Genomic DNA, 13,385 nt, shown 5'->3' with positions numbered 1-13,385 from the left:
TGCTGCTGCCCTGGACAGTAACTACAGTAACATCATGTGCTCAAGTCCTTTGCTGTGAAGTGAGGCTTCTGCACCATCAGATGAGCGTGTGTTTACAAAAGTAGAGGCCATTTATATGTGGAGAGACTTGATTCTTTTCAATTAAAATAATTGTCAAAGACTCTCTGACAGGCTTAGGCAGCAATGCAAAACTGCCTGGATCTTTGTGTTGAGACCACTTGATAAAATATGTGAGTGGCCACACATCCCTGTCTGCCCCTCACACCCCCACCCTTCACATCATACTACAGACTTGCCAGATAGGAGAACAGGACTCAGATATCATTAACCACACTGTTAACAACACCCTTTTTTCCTGGGTTCCTCCATTCCTGACACAATTAGGTCAGTGGAAAAGATCCCTGCTTGTGCACACAATCTGTGCTTGCCTCTAGGGAGAAAGGTAACTTAGAACACAACTGCACTGATGTGACAGCAGCAGCTGTAACGCTGCCACACAGCAGATGGAAGCAGTTTTGCTGTGGAGAATGTTGCTTAAGGTCTTGTTACAGAGAGGAAAAGTGGAAATCACAAGTGGTCATATCACAGGCTTGTCCTTGTCCTTATCCAATCAAAGTTATTATTTACGTACCAGTTCATTAGAGTGTTCCTGCACAGATGAAGACAGCAAAATTAAGCTACAACTTTTATCTGCTTGTGCCCCCATCTCTGCTCCTTAAGGCAAGAGAATAGGAAAATACTGCTTTGTTAGCTGTTCTAGAAAATGCCAGCCAAGTCCCAGACACATATTTATGACATTACACAGAGGTCAAAAGGCTCAGAACCTTTGAGACTCGATGGCTGCTGTGTATTTGACTTTCCTCTATTTGGAGGTACTGTGTGTCAGATTTATATACTTTGTATAATATTTGTCAGGCTGCACCATAATCCCATCCCTATTCTCTAAGTTTTGGAATGTATATAAACAGAATATATGTCCCCATGCCTGCCCTACTGTCTCATGCAGCTGTTGACATGTTCTCTCAATGTTTATGTGTAAAAACAAGAGTGCTGGAAAACAACCTCTTGGGAAAACACTGAGGATTGTTCTCCAGCCTGGGGGTGCTCCACCAGGAACAGTCAACTCTTTGTCAGGGACATCAGCTGGACACACACAAACTCACTGGGGGTTTGTTCTGGGCCTCTCTGCTTCAGAAACCAAATGAGAATCCACTGTGGGCTTGTCTTATCTACAGAGTTATTGCCCCCCTTCCCAGGCAATATTCCTCAGTGTTCACCACTGGGGCAAATTTGTAGAGATTTGCCAAACTATTGTTGCTGGGTATTGTTTTTCATATCTGGAGGTATTCAAAAACACTTCCATCCCTGGGGTGACAGGGTAAGGTGACAACTCACCTTACCCCAGCCCGTGACTTTGCATGCCTATGGCTCCTGGGTAAAGACCAAGCAGCTTCTGCTCCTCCAAACACACTCCTGCTGTTCCTGTTTGACCCAAGCAGAGCACAGGTAAAATGGAGAAATATTTTACTCTGTAAAATAAAAAGTACAAAGCATGCAGAGAAGTAGTTACACATTTCAGGCCTCAACCTGTTCGAATAAACTCCAGTAGCAAATGACTGTACTTCTTCTGTGGCTCTGGAGAGATTTGTGGCCTTAGAGATAAATTCACAATTGCTTTTTGGCATGGTTTTACTTCCCTTTTCTGAACAGGAGTGTATTACACAGCATCCTGATGAAGTTCTCAGCAAGCAAAGCGGGTTTCCTGTTAAAAGTCACTCCCAGCTATTGATGTAAAATGTCCCCGAGAGCTCAGCTGAATTTGGCTGCCAGGAATTTGCACAAACCACGACAAACTGAGAGGTGTTCTCAGAACACAAACTGTGCAGTTTAATCTGCCCTATTGTGCTGGTACCAAACTATGTCTGGAGCTGCAGCTGGCTAAATGAAGAGCCCAGCTTCGCTGTGTGTATTATGAGCAGGACAGGATTTCACAATAGCTTTGTGTAACCCCTTTGTGCAGATATCCAAGGGCTAAGAGGGCTGATTAACCTCAAATACCGCTCAGAACAGCCAGCCAGCAGAGAACACTGTCTGTCTTTCATAACATGCCAGCAAAAATCTCGTGAGGATGGTCTCAGCAGAGTGTGCAGCCAGATTTCTACCTACCCTTCACCCCTGTGGTAAAAAGGAAAAGCTGGCATTCTGTACAGCACCACTCTCCCATAATCCAAGTCAGGAGGGGGGAAGAGACACATTATTTATGTGAAATCCTTTCTCCCAAAGCACAAAACCTGCCACTGACCCTGTCATAAGTGGGCACACAGCCATGGCAAACAGGGGAAGTTATACAAGGGTGCAAAACTGTTTATGGAGCCAGATCACACACTAGTCCCAGTGTTGCCTTGTGGATAGTAGGTGGGGCCTTTGGCATTTGCGTGGGGGCTCTCCAATGAGACCCAGAGCAGCACAAGGCTCCAGCCTTCTGGTTTTCATAACAGCAGCCCCCTCCAGTAGGGTTGAGGCATGGGAGGAGCTTGCCCAAACTCAAATAAACACTGACATGCAGCATCTTATGAGGATGTGCAGCCTCCACAGGACTCACTGCAACAGCTGGAAGGACAAGGACTGAAACTGTAAGTATGTCTACCTTCTCCACTTCCTTAACAGCACTAGTGGTTTGTGGAGTGGCATGTTCTGGCTGTACTTACTTGTGCTGCAGTGTAACCTGCTGCCTTGTTCCTTTGGCCCATGTGTTAACAGCTGCAGAAAATAAAGTGAACACCCTATAGACGTATTTATATGAATAGATGGACATTTCAAAGTTCAGCTTTCCTGTACATCTAAAAAAATTCAACTGGAGGATTCTTCTGTTTGCTTTATGTAATTTAAAAAAATATTTCTAACATGCAGTCATTGACAGTACTGGCCATAAAGTTACAAAATCCAGAGCTGAGAGGTCTACCCCATAACTATGGAAAGGTACATTGGGAAGCAGCTGGAATTATAGCCAGGAAAGAGAAGCCAGCTTGTCCAGTAGCTACTACAAGTGTGAAGCAGCAGCATTTTCTTTCAATTGTTGTAGGAAGTTTCAGTGTAATTGCTCATATTTGCTTCTAACAATAAGGATTCCTGCTTTATGATGCTTTGTTGATTTGTGAACACCATGAACAAAGTCTATTAATAGAGTACAACTGTGCAGCAGCCCCTGGTGACCATCACTCTGGTCAGGTCTGCTGGACATGATGTACCTTCAGGCTGGGACAAGGAAACAGCACCTGCCTTTACTACCAGCAGCTGTATCCAGCTGTTTGATTCTGACCTTCCCTTGATCTCTGGTGACAACTGAAAGAGCTGCTAGAAAAAGCTCAGCATTGAAGGGGCTCCACAAACTACTTATTTTACAGACTCTAAAGGAACCCAGTACCACCAGGGTTTGTGGCCTTTTTTTAATGGTGTGTTTTAATAAAAACTTTTCAACTTCAGATGCCAAGAACTCTTCGTAGTCACCTCTAGGCAGGGTACAGAAGGGGATGAATAGAATTCAAGAGAAGTCCAGGTATTGCAAGATGTAACAGCCAAGAAAGTGAAATAGCACAAGGTAGTTGATTTTATAAAACTCACATCATTACCCAAGAAACAGGTAATTGAGCTACAGTCTGAGAAGACATTCTATGTCCTAAGAATCCAGATAATCACTAAATTATGGGCTCTTCACGACATGACAGGTGAAGGACATTGTAATGTAACACAATTTTTAATGGTGTGTTTTAATAAAAACTTTTCAACTTCAGATGCCAAGAACTCTTCGTAGTCACCTCTAGGCAGGGTACAGAAGGGGATGAATAGAATTCAAGAGAAGTCCAGGTATTGCAAGATGTAACAGCCAAGAAAGTGAAATAGCACAAGGTAGTTGATTTTATAAAACTCACATCATTACCCAAGAAACAGGTAATTGAGCTACAGTCTGAGAAGACATTCTATGTCCTAAGAATCCAGATAATCACTGAATTATGTGCTCTTCACAACATGACAGGTGAAAGACATTGTAATGAAACACAAGGCAGAGACTGTCACAATGTACATCATACACTGCAGTCTGCCTGGTTAACAACAGGAGTCATATATGGAGGCCACTGAAATCTCAGCATTTTACCAGATCTGATTATTTCAACACTGGTTTTGAATATTTTCACTCGCTTTGTTTGGGACAGTGTTTTTGAGTTTTCACCTTTTTTCCTCCCATGTGAAGGCTATCAAGGAAATAGTTCTGCAGAAAATCTCATTTATTCACAGGACTCTGAGGCTAAAAGTCTTTTAAGAAAGCCATCAGCTATCATGAGAGGCCAAATAAAGTTAAGAGCACAGTCAACACCAGATCACCCACCACACCACTACTGCTTTTTCATCCAGGAGCAAACAGACTGAAGTCCTTCTGACTTACAGATTTCCACAAAACTCCCACTTGCAGGATCTCACTTTGCTGCCAGGAAATACCTTTTTGTCATGGAGAAGAAAGGGAAGTGTATCCTGAAAGAATATTTACTCCAGTAGAGGTAGTTTCTTGGTCCTGGTGCTCTGTTACTGCAGGGCTAAATGTCTCCAGCCTTTTTTCAGGCCTTCCACCAGTTCAGCAACACCTGAAAAGCCCTGGTGCCATGTTAATGTAAGAGATGCCAACAAACTGTGTCTGCCTTCCAGCTCCGGCAAGATGATCAAGTCCTTCAAGCAAACATTTCTGTCCCTGGACCTGCAGTCCCCTCGCTGGAGCTCAGCAGAGGCAATGGTAACTGCAGCAATACTTGCATGCTGATTTGGAAAAAGTAGCTACTAATTTCTGCCAACACCTATCTCATGGTTACTGTGACTTTTGCTACCTTTCAGGCAAAGGACTACGAACTGCGCCAGTATGAGACAGCCAAGTGGGTGAGCACAGTCATCAGGGGGGAAACCCAGAAGGAAGCAATGCGCCAGGGCTTCTGGAAACTCTTCCACTACATCCAGGGAAAGAATGAAAAAGGTAGGCCATGCTGGTTTTGAACAGAAAGAATTAAAAGCAGTTCATGAACACAAATAATAGAGCTGGGAAATGCAGCTTAAGATACCTGGTTTTCCTTTCCTCTAGAAATGAAGATTGATATGACTGTGCCAGTGACCTGCCTGGTGAAATCAGGCTGCACAGACTTCAAGATCTCTTTCTTTGTGCCATTTGAACATCAGGACTGCCCCCCCCAGCCCACTGACTCTGATGTGTTCATTGAGGAGCGGAAGGCAGCAGCTCTCTTTGTCCGGTAAGCAAAACCAGCACAGCTGACACCACAGAAATCCAGGCAGGATCTGCCCTCATTTAAGTGGGCTACACTTTCTTAAAAGATCATAAACTGTGGGTAGACCCTGCTGTTCAGAGCTTTAATTGCTAAAACCCACCCCTTAGGCAACCTTATGTTTGGGTGTCTTACCACAAAAACAAGTGACCAAGTTCTGAAACACTGATTTTTTAAAAGACGCTTGAATATCACATTGAGTTTCATAGAGATGCAGCCTCCAGAATCATCTTCTGAAGACAAGTTTTATGTAACATCTAAACTGCTCTCCCAGCACTTTTAAATATATTAAATTTTATATATTATTTTATATATCTATAGTTCTGAACTGCCACAGAACATACAGGGCAGTTTGTACTTGGGTGCTTGTTTTAAATCTTACCTTTGAAAACAAAGATCCATGCTGCTTCACTGCTAGTTCTGCATAGGTAATCTACTAATTACAAACTGCAGCACAAGTGCTCAAACTTGCTTTCCAAGTCTGAGCATTCTGTGAAAATAAATCCAGAGGCTTGGGCCAAAACATCTCCTTTTCTCACTTGTACCAGGTCCTTTGGCGGATTTGCCTCCCCAGAGAAGTATGCTGAGGAAGCTGATGCCTTGGCCAGAACCTTAAGAAACAGAGGCCAACCATTCCACGAAGACTTCTTCTACACTGCAGGCTATGACAGTCCCTTCAAGCTCTTCAACAGGCATAATGAAGTGTGGTATTTTAAAAAGTAACACCATGGGGTAATATTAAGAGGTTACTAATCAGCTCTGGATGAAAACAGACCTTATTATTGGCTTTTTAGTGCAGAAGAGATTTAATTCACACATGGACACAAGGTCCCAATTTATTTTGTCTAGGATGAAGTATTTTTCTGGATAAGAACATCCCCAAAATGTAATTAAACCTCTTACCAGCTGGAGTGGGTGAGAAACATAACAAACTTACTCCTATTGAAAGATTCTAAGCAGCACTAATAATGTGAAAATAAGCCTGCTGAATTTTATGTAGCTTTATTTCTCATTGCAAGTGCTACAGCACTAGTTGAAGTGTTACAGAAAGGGAGCTCATAACTGACCTCCATAAGCTGACTTCCCTCATATTGACATGACCCCTGAGACCAGGGAGGAATTGAAATTATTTTTTCAGAGAAGCAAGCTTCCATTAAGGAGCATTAGAAAGCAGAAACATCTTAGCAGGCCTTAGTGACTCATAAGTGTCAGTAACTGTTGTAAATTAGAATTATCACAATATCCCACCTCTACAACTTTTTCCCCCTCGTGAAGACTAAGTGTTGTGCTGTTTAAATCCAGAACCCTTGGAAAAGACCAGTCCAAGCTGTACACTTGTTCTGAGATCTGCACCTGAACACTTATTACCAGGATTACTGGTAGACTATTACTTTAGTAGCAAATACACAAGTAGTAAGTTTAGTTCTTTCCTTAAAAGACCTGAAATACTCCTTAAGTTATTTAGCTTTGTCTAAATACAGTCCCTGCACACCAGCAGCATTTGACGCCTCAGTTGACACTTGCAAGACTAGCATCTAGCCTAGTTTAGTCCCTGCTCTAAATTAAGCATTTTAAATTTAAATATAGCAGCCTGAGGTATTTTGCATGAAGTTGTTTCAGCCAGAAAGGAGGTCACAACACCAGGTAGAGTTTACAGATTTTTATTCACTCCAATCAACATCAGGCAAACATTACCAGTGAGGTAAAAACACACTGGCTTTTTTAATGCTGTTCATGCAAGTGTAACCCATTCATCAGCAATCTTCCACCTATTAAGACAGACATAAGAACTGTTATAAGGTATAAAACCAGCACAACACACTTGATAGGAACATCTCAGACCTTAGATTTCATCTCTGTTCAGTGAGAGAGTTCAAGGTAAGGTTATCATCACTTGTTCCAACAAATACATCATTACAGCAGTTACACTCACCTTCTCAATTCTTCATATGCCAGTTTGAGTTGCCTCTTCACCTAAATCAAGAAAACACAGTTAGCATATGCAGCAGAACAACTGCTAAAAGCTCCTCAACAGCTTTGTAACCTCAGACAGAAGTGGAACGGAAAGGGTAATATCACAGTAACTCATCTGGCAGAATCATTTTCATCAGTGGCTACAAATATTTCCAGAAGTTTTTAAATACAATTCATCTGTTGTGTGGACTTACCCAGTAAGACTGCAAACAGCACAGTCCTGTCCTGAGGAAGAAAGAAGTACTTTAAGAATAACAGACAGCAGCACTATAAAGTTTATTTATCTATTCATTTCTATTCACCAAACTTTTACCTAAAAGGAAACTGACTTTTAGCTGGCATCTTAAAGTTCAACTTACAACACCCAAATAGCATACACAAAGCTTACAAGTCCTAACTTAACTGGAAATACAGAATTACTAACATTGAAAGAATCAGGGAAAGTAAAAAGCTACTACTTTGCTTTGTGATACTGTCTGTCCCAAAAATGTTGTATTTCATGATTTTAAATAGCTAAAATACAAGTCCAATAGGTTTTCAAAATGGCTTCTATTTCTTAAAGTGTTTGGGGTGTTCCAGTTTGTTTGAAAACAAGTTTGTACAGCAATCATCTAGAACTTGAGCTAAATTTGTGTAGAGCCAATATAAATATTAGTATTAACAACTCTGAGAAGTGACAGCCACAGCATGATGTTTTTATTTTAATTCCAGAGTGCAGTATTACAGTAGTGCCCACAGAACAGCCACATAAAATAAAAGGAAGACAAATCAGGTATTTCATAGGAGTAATTTTGGGCACCACTATATAAGCATTCAGAACAAAGACAATATTCCAGGAATTATTAAACCCCATGTATTCTACACTTACCTCAGGCACATTCATCTTGTTTCTCCAACTCCATGCAAGCTTCACACTGCAAAGAAGGGAAATTGTACTAACACACTTTTGGCAGTGGTTTCAGAGTGTGAATGTGGGTACTGTTTCAGCACAAGAGTTCTCCTCAGCCTCTTTCAGAGAGATTCCCATTGCTTAGAATTCATCACAAACAGTACATGCCAAGAGCAGCTTAATGGTGTTATCTCTGTGACAAACCCTTTAAAGGGGGATCTGACCTTACTCCCAAGCACATCTTCATTCACTTCACCTAAGAGCTCTGATCTATCACCTAAGAGCTCTGATCTAACCATCTAGATAAACAAGATCAGTGCCAGTCCCTGCAAGAGCCCACTAAATTTAAACAGCAAGAAATTTAGTAACAGGTAATTGTACTGCATTTGCTCAACCCAGAATGTGTGGCAACCTGGTAGCGTGGAGTGTTTCTTATAAAATAGGAATTCAAGTAGACCACAGCAGTTACACATTTAAAATGGTCACCACTATTTCTTTTTAGTCACAGAAAGCAGTTTATTTTGAGATATGCAGCATCTTGAGGGGGAGTGAATCCTGCAGGCTGCTGGCAAATCCAGGCTTTTTACCTGGAAAAGGTAATAAAATCAAGAACCCTGCTTAATGCTGCAGCCAGCCCTGTAACAGCCAGGATGCAGTAACTTCCTCATTCCCTGTATCACACAGTCCTGACCAGTCACAATCATGTGTTAGCAACTTACTTTTGCTGGCAGCACTACCAGGTCCCTCACGTCCCAGTTCCATCACACCTGCATCAAAGCAAACCATTAGGACAGTACAGAAACAAGCACAGAAGGACAAAACCCAAGTCAGGTGCCTGCAGTCAGATAGAGCTAATTACAGACCTCCATGATTGAAGTCAAGGCAGTCACATCTCATCACACAGGCAGCTCACACTGTCAGCCCTGTGCAGCCCTGCCACAGGGCTAGGCTGCTATGGGCAAGAGGGCAAATACTTTTAATGACAAATTCAAGAGGAGCTCACAGTGATGAGTTTAGTGCACACCAGTCTGTCAAGACTGGGCTCCCCTTTAAAACATCCTCCTGTTTTGGCTGAGATGCAAGCCATGGCCAATGGGCCCCATGCCCCCTAGCTGACAAGCAGTTAAAAACTTATGGGCCTACGTTGAAATCCTAATACTTGGGAAGTAAAAACAAGTACTTACCTCACAATGAGAAACATTTGGAAGCCTGCAAAGAAAGATTGGCTATTAGGCAGTGTCCAGCAGGAAGTTATAGCATTAAGAACAGTTTGAGTGAAGTACTGTATCAGGGTTTGGTAGATTCCTCCTCATGGGGATCAGAGACCTGATTCAACATCATTTACAGTAGGCTGCAACACTCCTATCTCCCCCCTTCTGAAGGCAGACTGTAAAGCCATCCCCAGCACTCTTCAACACTGAAGGGTGTTGAAGAGTTTATTCCTCACACCAGAGCATGCTGAAATTGCAGAGTTCAGTGACTCGAGGTTTGTGCACCCACCATTTGGGACACAATTCACAGTAATGCAGCATTCACAATTTAGTTTCAACAGCCCAGAGCATGCTGAAATTGCAGAGTTCAGTGACTCGAGGTTTGTGCACCCAAGTCGTGCATATTAAGCAAAACCATTTTGGACACTAAATTCACAGTAATGTGGCACTCACAATTTAGTTTCAACAGGAAAATTCTAGAGATTACTAACACCACAATTATTTGATGCTCTTACTGTGAAATACAGGAAGCTGAAGGAATGCTTACAGTACTAATCTTTGCCTCACACTTTTTTCAGAACAAAATAAATTTGCAAGCATCTCTAAAAGCAAACTCTCAAATGCAGCACATACAAAATTAACATCCATCTAAGAAATTAAGGCTTACTGTTAATCACCTTGAATTAGGGAGGCCTTGTATTCACCCACATCAGTAACAGGCGCAATGGTTTCTCACACCAGAGACGTGGGGCTCCTCTGTTGAGGGCAACCTGCAAACCAACAAGAAACTTTTAGAACCTGGAGCACTAACACCTCATTAACCTTATTCTGCTATATTTTGTGCTTGACTTCACAACCACATTCTACTCTTAGCTTTCTATTCATCTTGCTAAGTTTTTTGATGCTTAACCCACTTACTGGTCTCCCGAGATAAATTTTAAAAACACATTCATAGAGCAAAAAAAATGTATCCCCGTTCAGCTTCCCACATGATTTGTTTGAACTAGCCTAAGTTACAGGAGGCTGCATCAGAACTAACTGTGGTCACCACAGGTCATCTGCTGAACTATGCACTCATCACACAGCAGCCTCTGCAGACGGCAGGGATTAAATGAGCACTCACAGATGCCAGCAATGCAGTACTTACCCTGCAACAGCTCATAGTTTAATCTCCCAGTGCCTGCAACAATAAAAAACAAAGTCAGGTCCCGTCAGCCTTTGTGCCCAAGCCCACAGCCCCTACTGGGGGATCACAAGAGCCAGATACATCAGATAGGGGCGAAGCATTTGAGTGTTCAACACAGCAGATTCTGCTGAACTATGCAGTCATCACTGTATCTGCTCTGTAACCAGAGTACCAAGCAATCCCCTCGTGGGACTACTCTGACAAGTACATTTTCCCAATTAAAAAATAAATATTTAGAAGTTTGAATACTAGCAAGTATAAATTGCTTCTGGTCTTAGTGGAAATGAATCATAAAATACATGCCATCCTTCTTACTGCAGTGTTTTAACAGCTCTGTGGAAGACACCTCTACATGAAGTACACATTTCTTACCAGGTGATGATGTTCCTTCTGCATTGCTCTGAAGTGCAGGATTCAAACCCTAGGAGTAAAAAACTTGTGAACAGTCTATTCAGCAGTCAAAGCACAGAGGGGAATTTAAAGTTGCTGTGCCTCAGAAAACTGTAATGGTGGTAAAAGTGCTCATCACTCTCTTGGTCAAGAGTAGCAAATAAGTGTCATCACTGTGGCACCAGGGATAATAACTTTACACAAGGAATGCTCACAGCATCAGAGCAGAAGATGCTGTCTACACAAACACTAAGCACAACTTTAAATTTAACTTTCAATGATCATTTCTTACCTTGGGAAGAGGAAGTATTAGGTCTCCACATTTGGGGGCAAATCTGAAAGAGATAAAAGACTTGCATGGAGATGTTTGCAGAACTAGAGAGCCTCTTTGGCAATCACATGAGAAAGCCTCAGCATGGAGTTTTCAGAAATCACTTCTGTCCACTACTCTTAGACTGAAACCATCACAGGCTTTGAGATTTACTGAGCATCAACACCCATAGTTACCCATTTTCTACAACATACTCCAGGCAGTTTTTCCAAAACATTATTCACTGCTGTGAACAAAGAAACAGCAGTAAGAAAAAAGGGACCTGGGGTACTCTTTGCAGTCTGGTTACAGCATGAGCAGTAGTTCATGAACAACAGCAGCCTCATCAAGACTCTCCAGGACAAATAAACTGATGGCTTGTCCCAGCAGAAAAGTGAGGCCTGCCAAGACACTGCAGGCAATGCCTCAGTTACAGCTGCTGATACTGCAGCTCCCTGATACAGGGGTACTCAGGTCCAGCTGCTGCACACAAACCCAGCATTGGCTAATTTCAATCCTGTATTTCAGAAGCAATATTTACCTGCACTGAAGCCACAGGAAGGCAGCGTGGAGCTGATACATGCTGAACTGAAAACAAGAAAGCATATTAGTTTTTCTTCTTCCAAAAAAGATGCAATATTCACAAATATTACTTTGAGAAATCCAAGCAACACCCAAAATACTTCGAGTCTTCAGATTTCCCCTGATGCAATCTAAATGTTGGCTCTTTAAAGAACTGAGGCCACAGAAATAATTGCTACTAAGTATTTTTAAGCAGGATGTGACTGCTACACTGCTTTGTTTCCTACATGAACTCCGGTGTGTTATCACCGGGGCAGCCAGGCAGGCACGAACTCCGGGGGCTCCAGAGGCCCAGTGGTGTCCCAGCCTTCCCGGATCAGGCTCTCAGAAGTATCCCACGCCCAGCTCAGATATGTTGGCATTCATCACCCTCTCAGATGTCCCTACCAACATAGTTCTCATCACGTGCTGAGCATTCAGAAGCCAAGTGAGCCATTCCTGTTTAAATGTGCCGAGTCAGGACTCACAGGGACCACGGGGTCCAGCTCTCAGAGGCACAGGCAGAGCCGGGGCGTGTGCCCGAGCACTGCGGGAATGTTTGCCCAAGTCGGCAGCAGCGCTGGGGCTGTGCAGCCAGCCCTTAACCCTCCCACAGAGCCCAGCTCTGCGGGGATCCTCAACCCTTCCACTACACTTTACACAACCTTTCCCATTTACCTGCAATAACAAGCTCCTTAGAGCCCAGCTCGGTTAAAAGAATCCAAACCCACACAAACCTATCGCTTGTGTTTGCAGCGGAGAGGTGACCCCGGCACACTGCACGGCCCCGTGTCAGGCGGAGCAGGCCAGAGCCCGAGACCGAGTCAGGACTCACAGGGACCACGGGGTCCAGCTCTCAGAGGCACAGGCAGAGCCGGGGCGTGTGCCCGAGCACTGCGGGAATGTTTGCCCAAGGCAGCAGCGCTGGGGCTGTGCAGCCAGCCCTTAACCCTCCCACAGAGCTCAGCTCTGCGGGGATCCTCAACCCTTCCACTACACTTTACACAACCTTTCCCATTTACCTGCAATAACAAGCTCCTTAGAGCTCAGCTCGGTTAAAAGAATCCAAACCCACACAAACCTATCGCTTGTGTTTGCATATTGCACGGCCCAGTCTCACGCGGAGCAGGCTCGAAGGCCAGACCCCGAGATATCACATTACACCGAGCCGGTGCTCTCCCAAACCCGTGTGGGGCTCCGCAGGACCCGCCGTGTGCGTCCCCAGGGCCGCCATGCGGCACAGCCCCGGCGGCCTAGGCCGCGGACCAGGCCCGGCCGCGCAATCCGCTTCAATCCTCCCTCGCCACTGCCCATCGGCGCCCAACCCGCACCCGCGGGGCCTCCAGGCCTCCCCCCGGAGCGGCAGCACCGCACCCCGAGGGCAGGGTTGCCCCCACTCACCAGCGGGGCCACACGAGAAGCACAGCACCCTCATGGCTGCAGGAGCGGAAAGGGGAGAGCGCCTCCAGCGCGTGCCTTATATAGCACCGGTCACGTGGCGCGGCCGCGGCCACGCCCACCGGGGCGCGGTGCGCGGGCAGGG

General features: G+C 44.1%; 1 protein-coding gene, 1 long non-coding RNA gene and 6 other non-coding genes across 14 annotated transcripts; 1 reads left to right on the top strand and 7 right to left on the bottom strand.

The window, feature by feature from the left end:
• The first annotated feature begins 2,455 nt into the window (after positions 1-2,455).
• On the top strand, positions 2,456-6,815 carry HEBP2 (heme binding protein 2). 2 transcript variants are annotated; one of them, XM_039726352.1, is made up of 5 exons: positions 2,456-2,637; positions 4,699-4,783; positions 4,882-5,017; positions 5,123-5,288; positions 5,870-6,815. In XM_039726352.1, the coding sequence occupies exons 2-5, from the start codon at positions 4,709-4,711 to the stop codon at positions 6,042-6,044; spliced, it is 552 nt and encodes a 183-aa protein (XP_039582286.1). In that variant the 5' UTR covers positions 2,456-2,637; positions 4,699-4,708; the 3' UTR covers positions 6,045-6,815. The 2 variants fall into 2 exon arrangements, with proteins under 2 accessions (XP_039582286.1, XP_039582285.1); XM_039726351.1 differs by having other exon boundaries at positions 2,457-2,633.
• Positions 6,816-6,966: 151 nt separating this feature from the next.
• LOC120510470 lies at positions 6,967-13,311 on the bottom strand. 6 transcript variants are annotated; one of them, XR_005629504.1, is made up of 12 exons: positions 13,244-13,311; positions 11,823-11,869; positions 11,264-11,306; positions 10,954-11,002; positions 10,543-10,575; positions 10,073-10,165; positions 9,369-9,393; positions 8,904-8,951; positions 8,164-8,230; positions 7,490-7,520; positions 7,255-7,295; positions 6,967-7,090 (listed from the first exon to the last, which is right to left on the bottom strand). It is a non-coding gene; the product is annotated as an uncharacterized LOC120510470 (long non-coding RNA). The 6 variants fall into 6 exon arrangements; XR_005629508.1 differs by having other exon boundaries at positions 6,967-7,111; positions 8,164-8,209; XR_005629503.1 differs by having other exon boundaries at positions 8,164-8,209.
• Positions 7,363-7,437, bottom strand: LOC120510510. Its single transcript, XR_005629526.1, has one exon. It is a non-coding gene; the product is annotated as a small nucleolar RNA SNORD47 (small nucleolar RNA).
• LOC120510509 lies at positions 8,272-8,347 on the bottom strand. Its single transcript, XR_005629525.1, has one exon. It is a non-coding gene; the product is annotated as a small nucleolar RNA SNORD79 (small nucleolar RNA).
• LOC120510507 lies at positions 10,657-10,733 on the bottom strand. The gene has a single exon (XR_005629523.1). It is a non-coding gene; the product is annotated as a small nucleolar RNA SNORD77 (small nucleolar RNA).
• On the bottom strand, positions 11,071-11,152 carry LOC120510506. Its single transcript, XR_005629522.1, has one exon. It is a non-coding gene; the product is annotated as a small nucleolar RNA SNORD24 (small nucleolar RNA).
• LOC120510508 lies at positions 11,378-11,444 on the bottom strand. Its single transcript, XR_005629524.1, has one exon. It is a non-coding gene; the product is annotated as a small nucleolar RNA SNORD75 (small nucleolar RNA).
• On the bottom strand, positions 12,201-12,279 carry LOC120510511. Its single transcript, XR_005629527.1, has one exon. It is a non-coding gene; the product is annotated as a small nucleolar RNA SNORD74 (small nucleolar RNA).
• Positions 13,312-13,385: the final 74 nt, after the last annotated feature.

Source organism: Passer montanus, unplaced genomic scaffold (assembly GCF_014805655.1).
Source record: "Passer montanus isolate IOZ18808 unplaced genomic scaffold, ASM1480565v1 scaffold58, whole genome shotgun sequence".
NCBI lineage: Eukaryota > Metazoa > Chordata > Aves > Passeriformes > Passeridae > Passer > Passer montanus.
The sequence above is the reverse complement of the archived record's forward strand: the minus strand, read 5'-3'. Positions and strand labels throughout refer to the sequence as shown.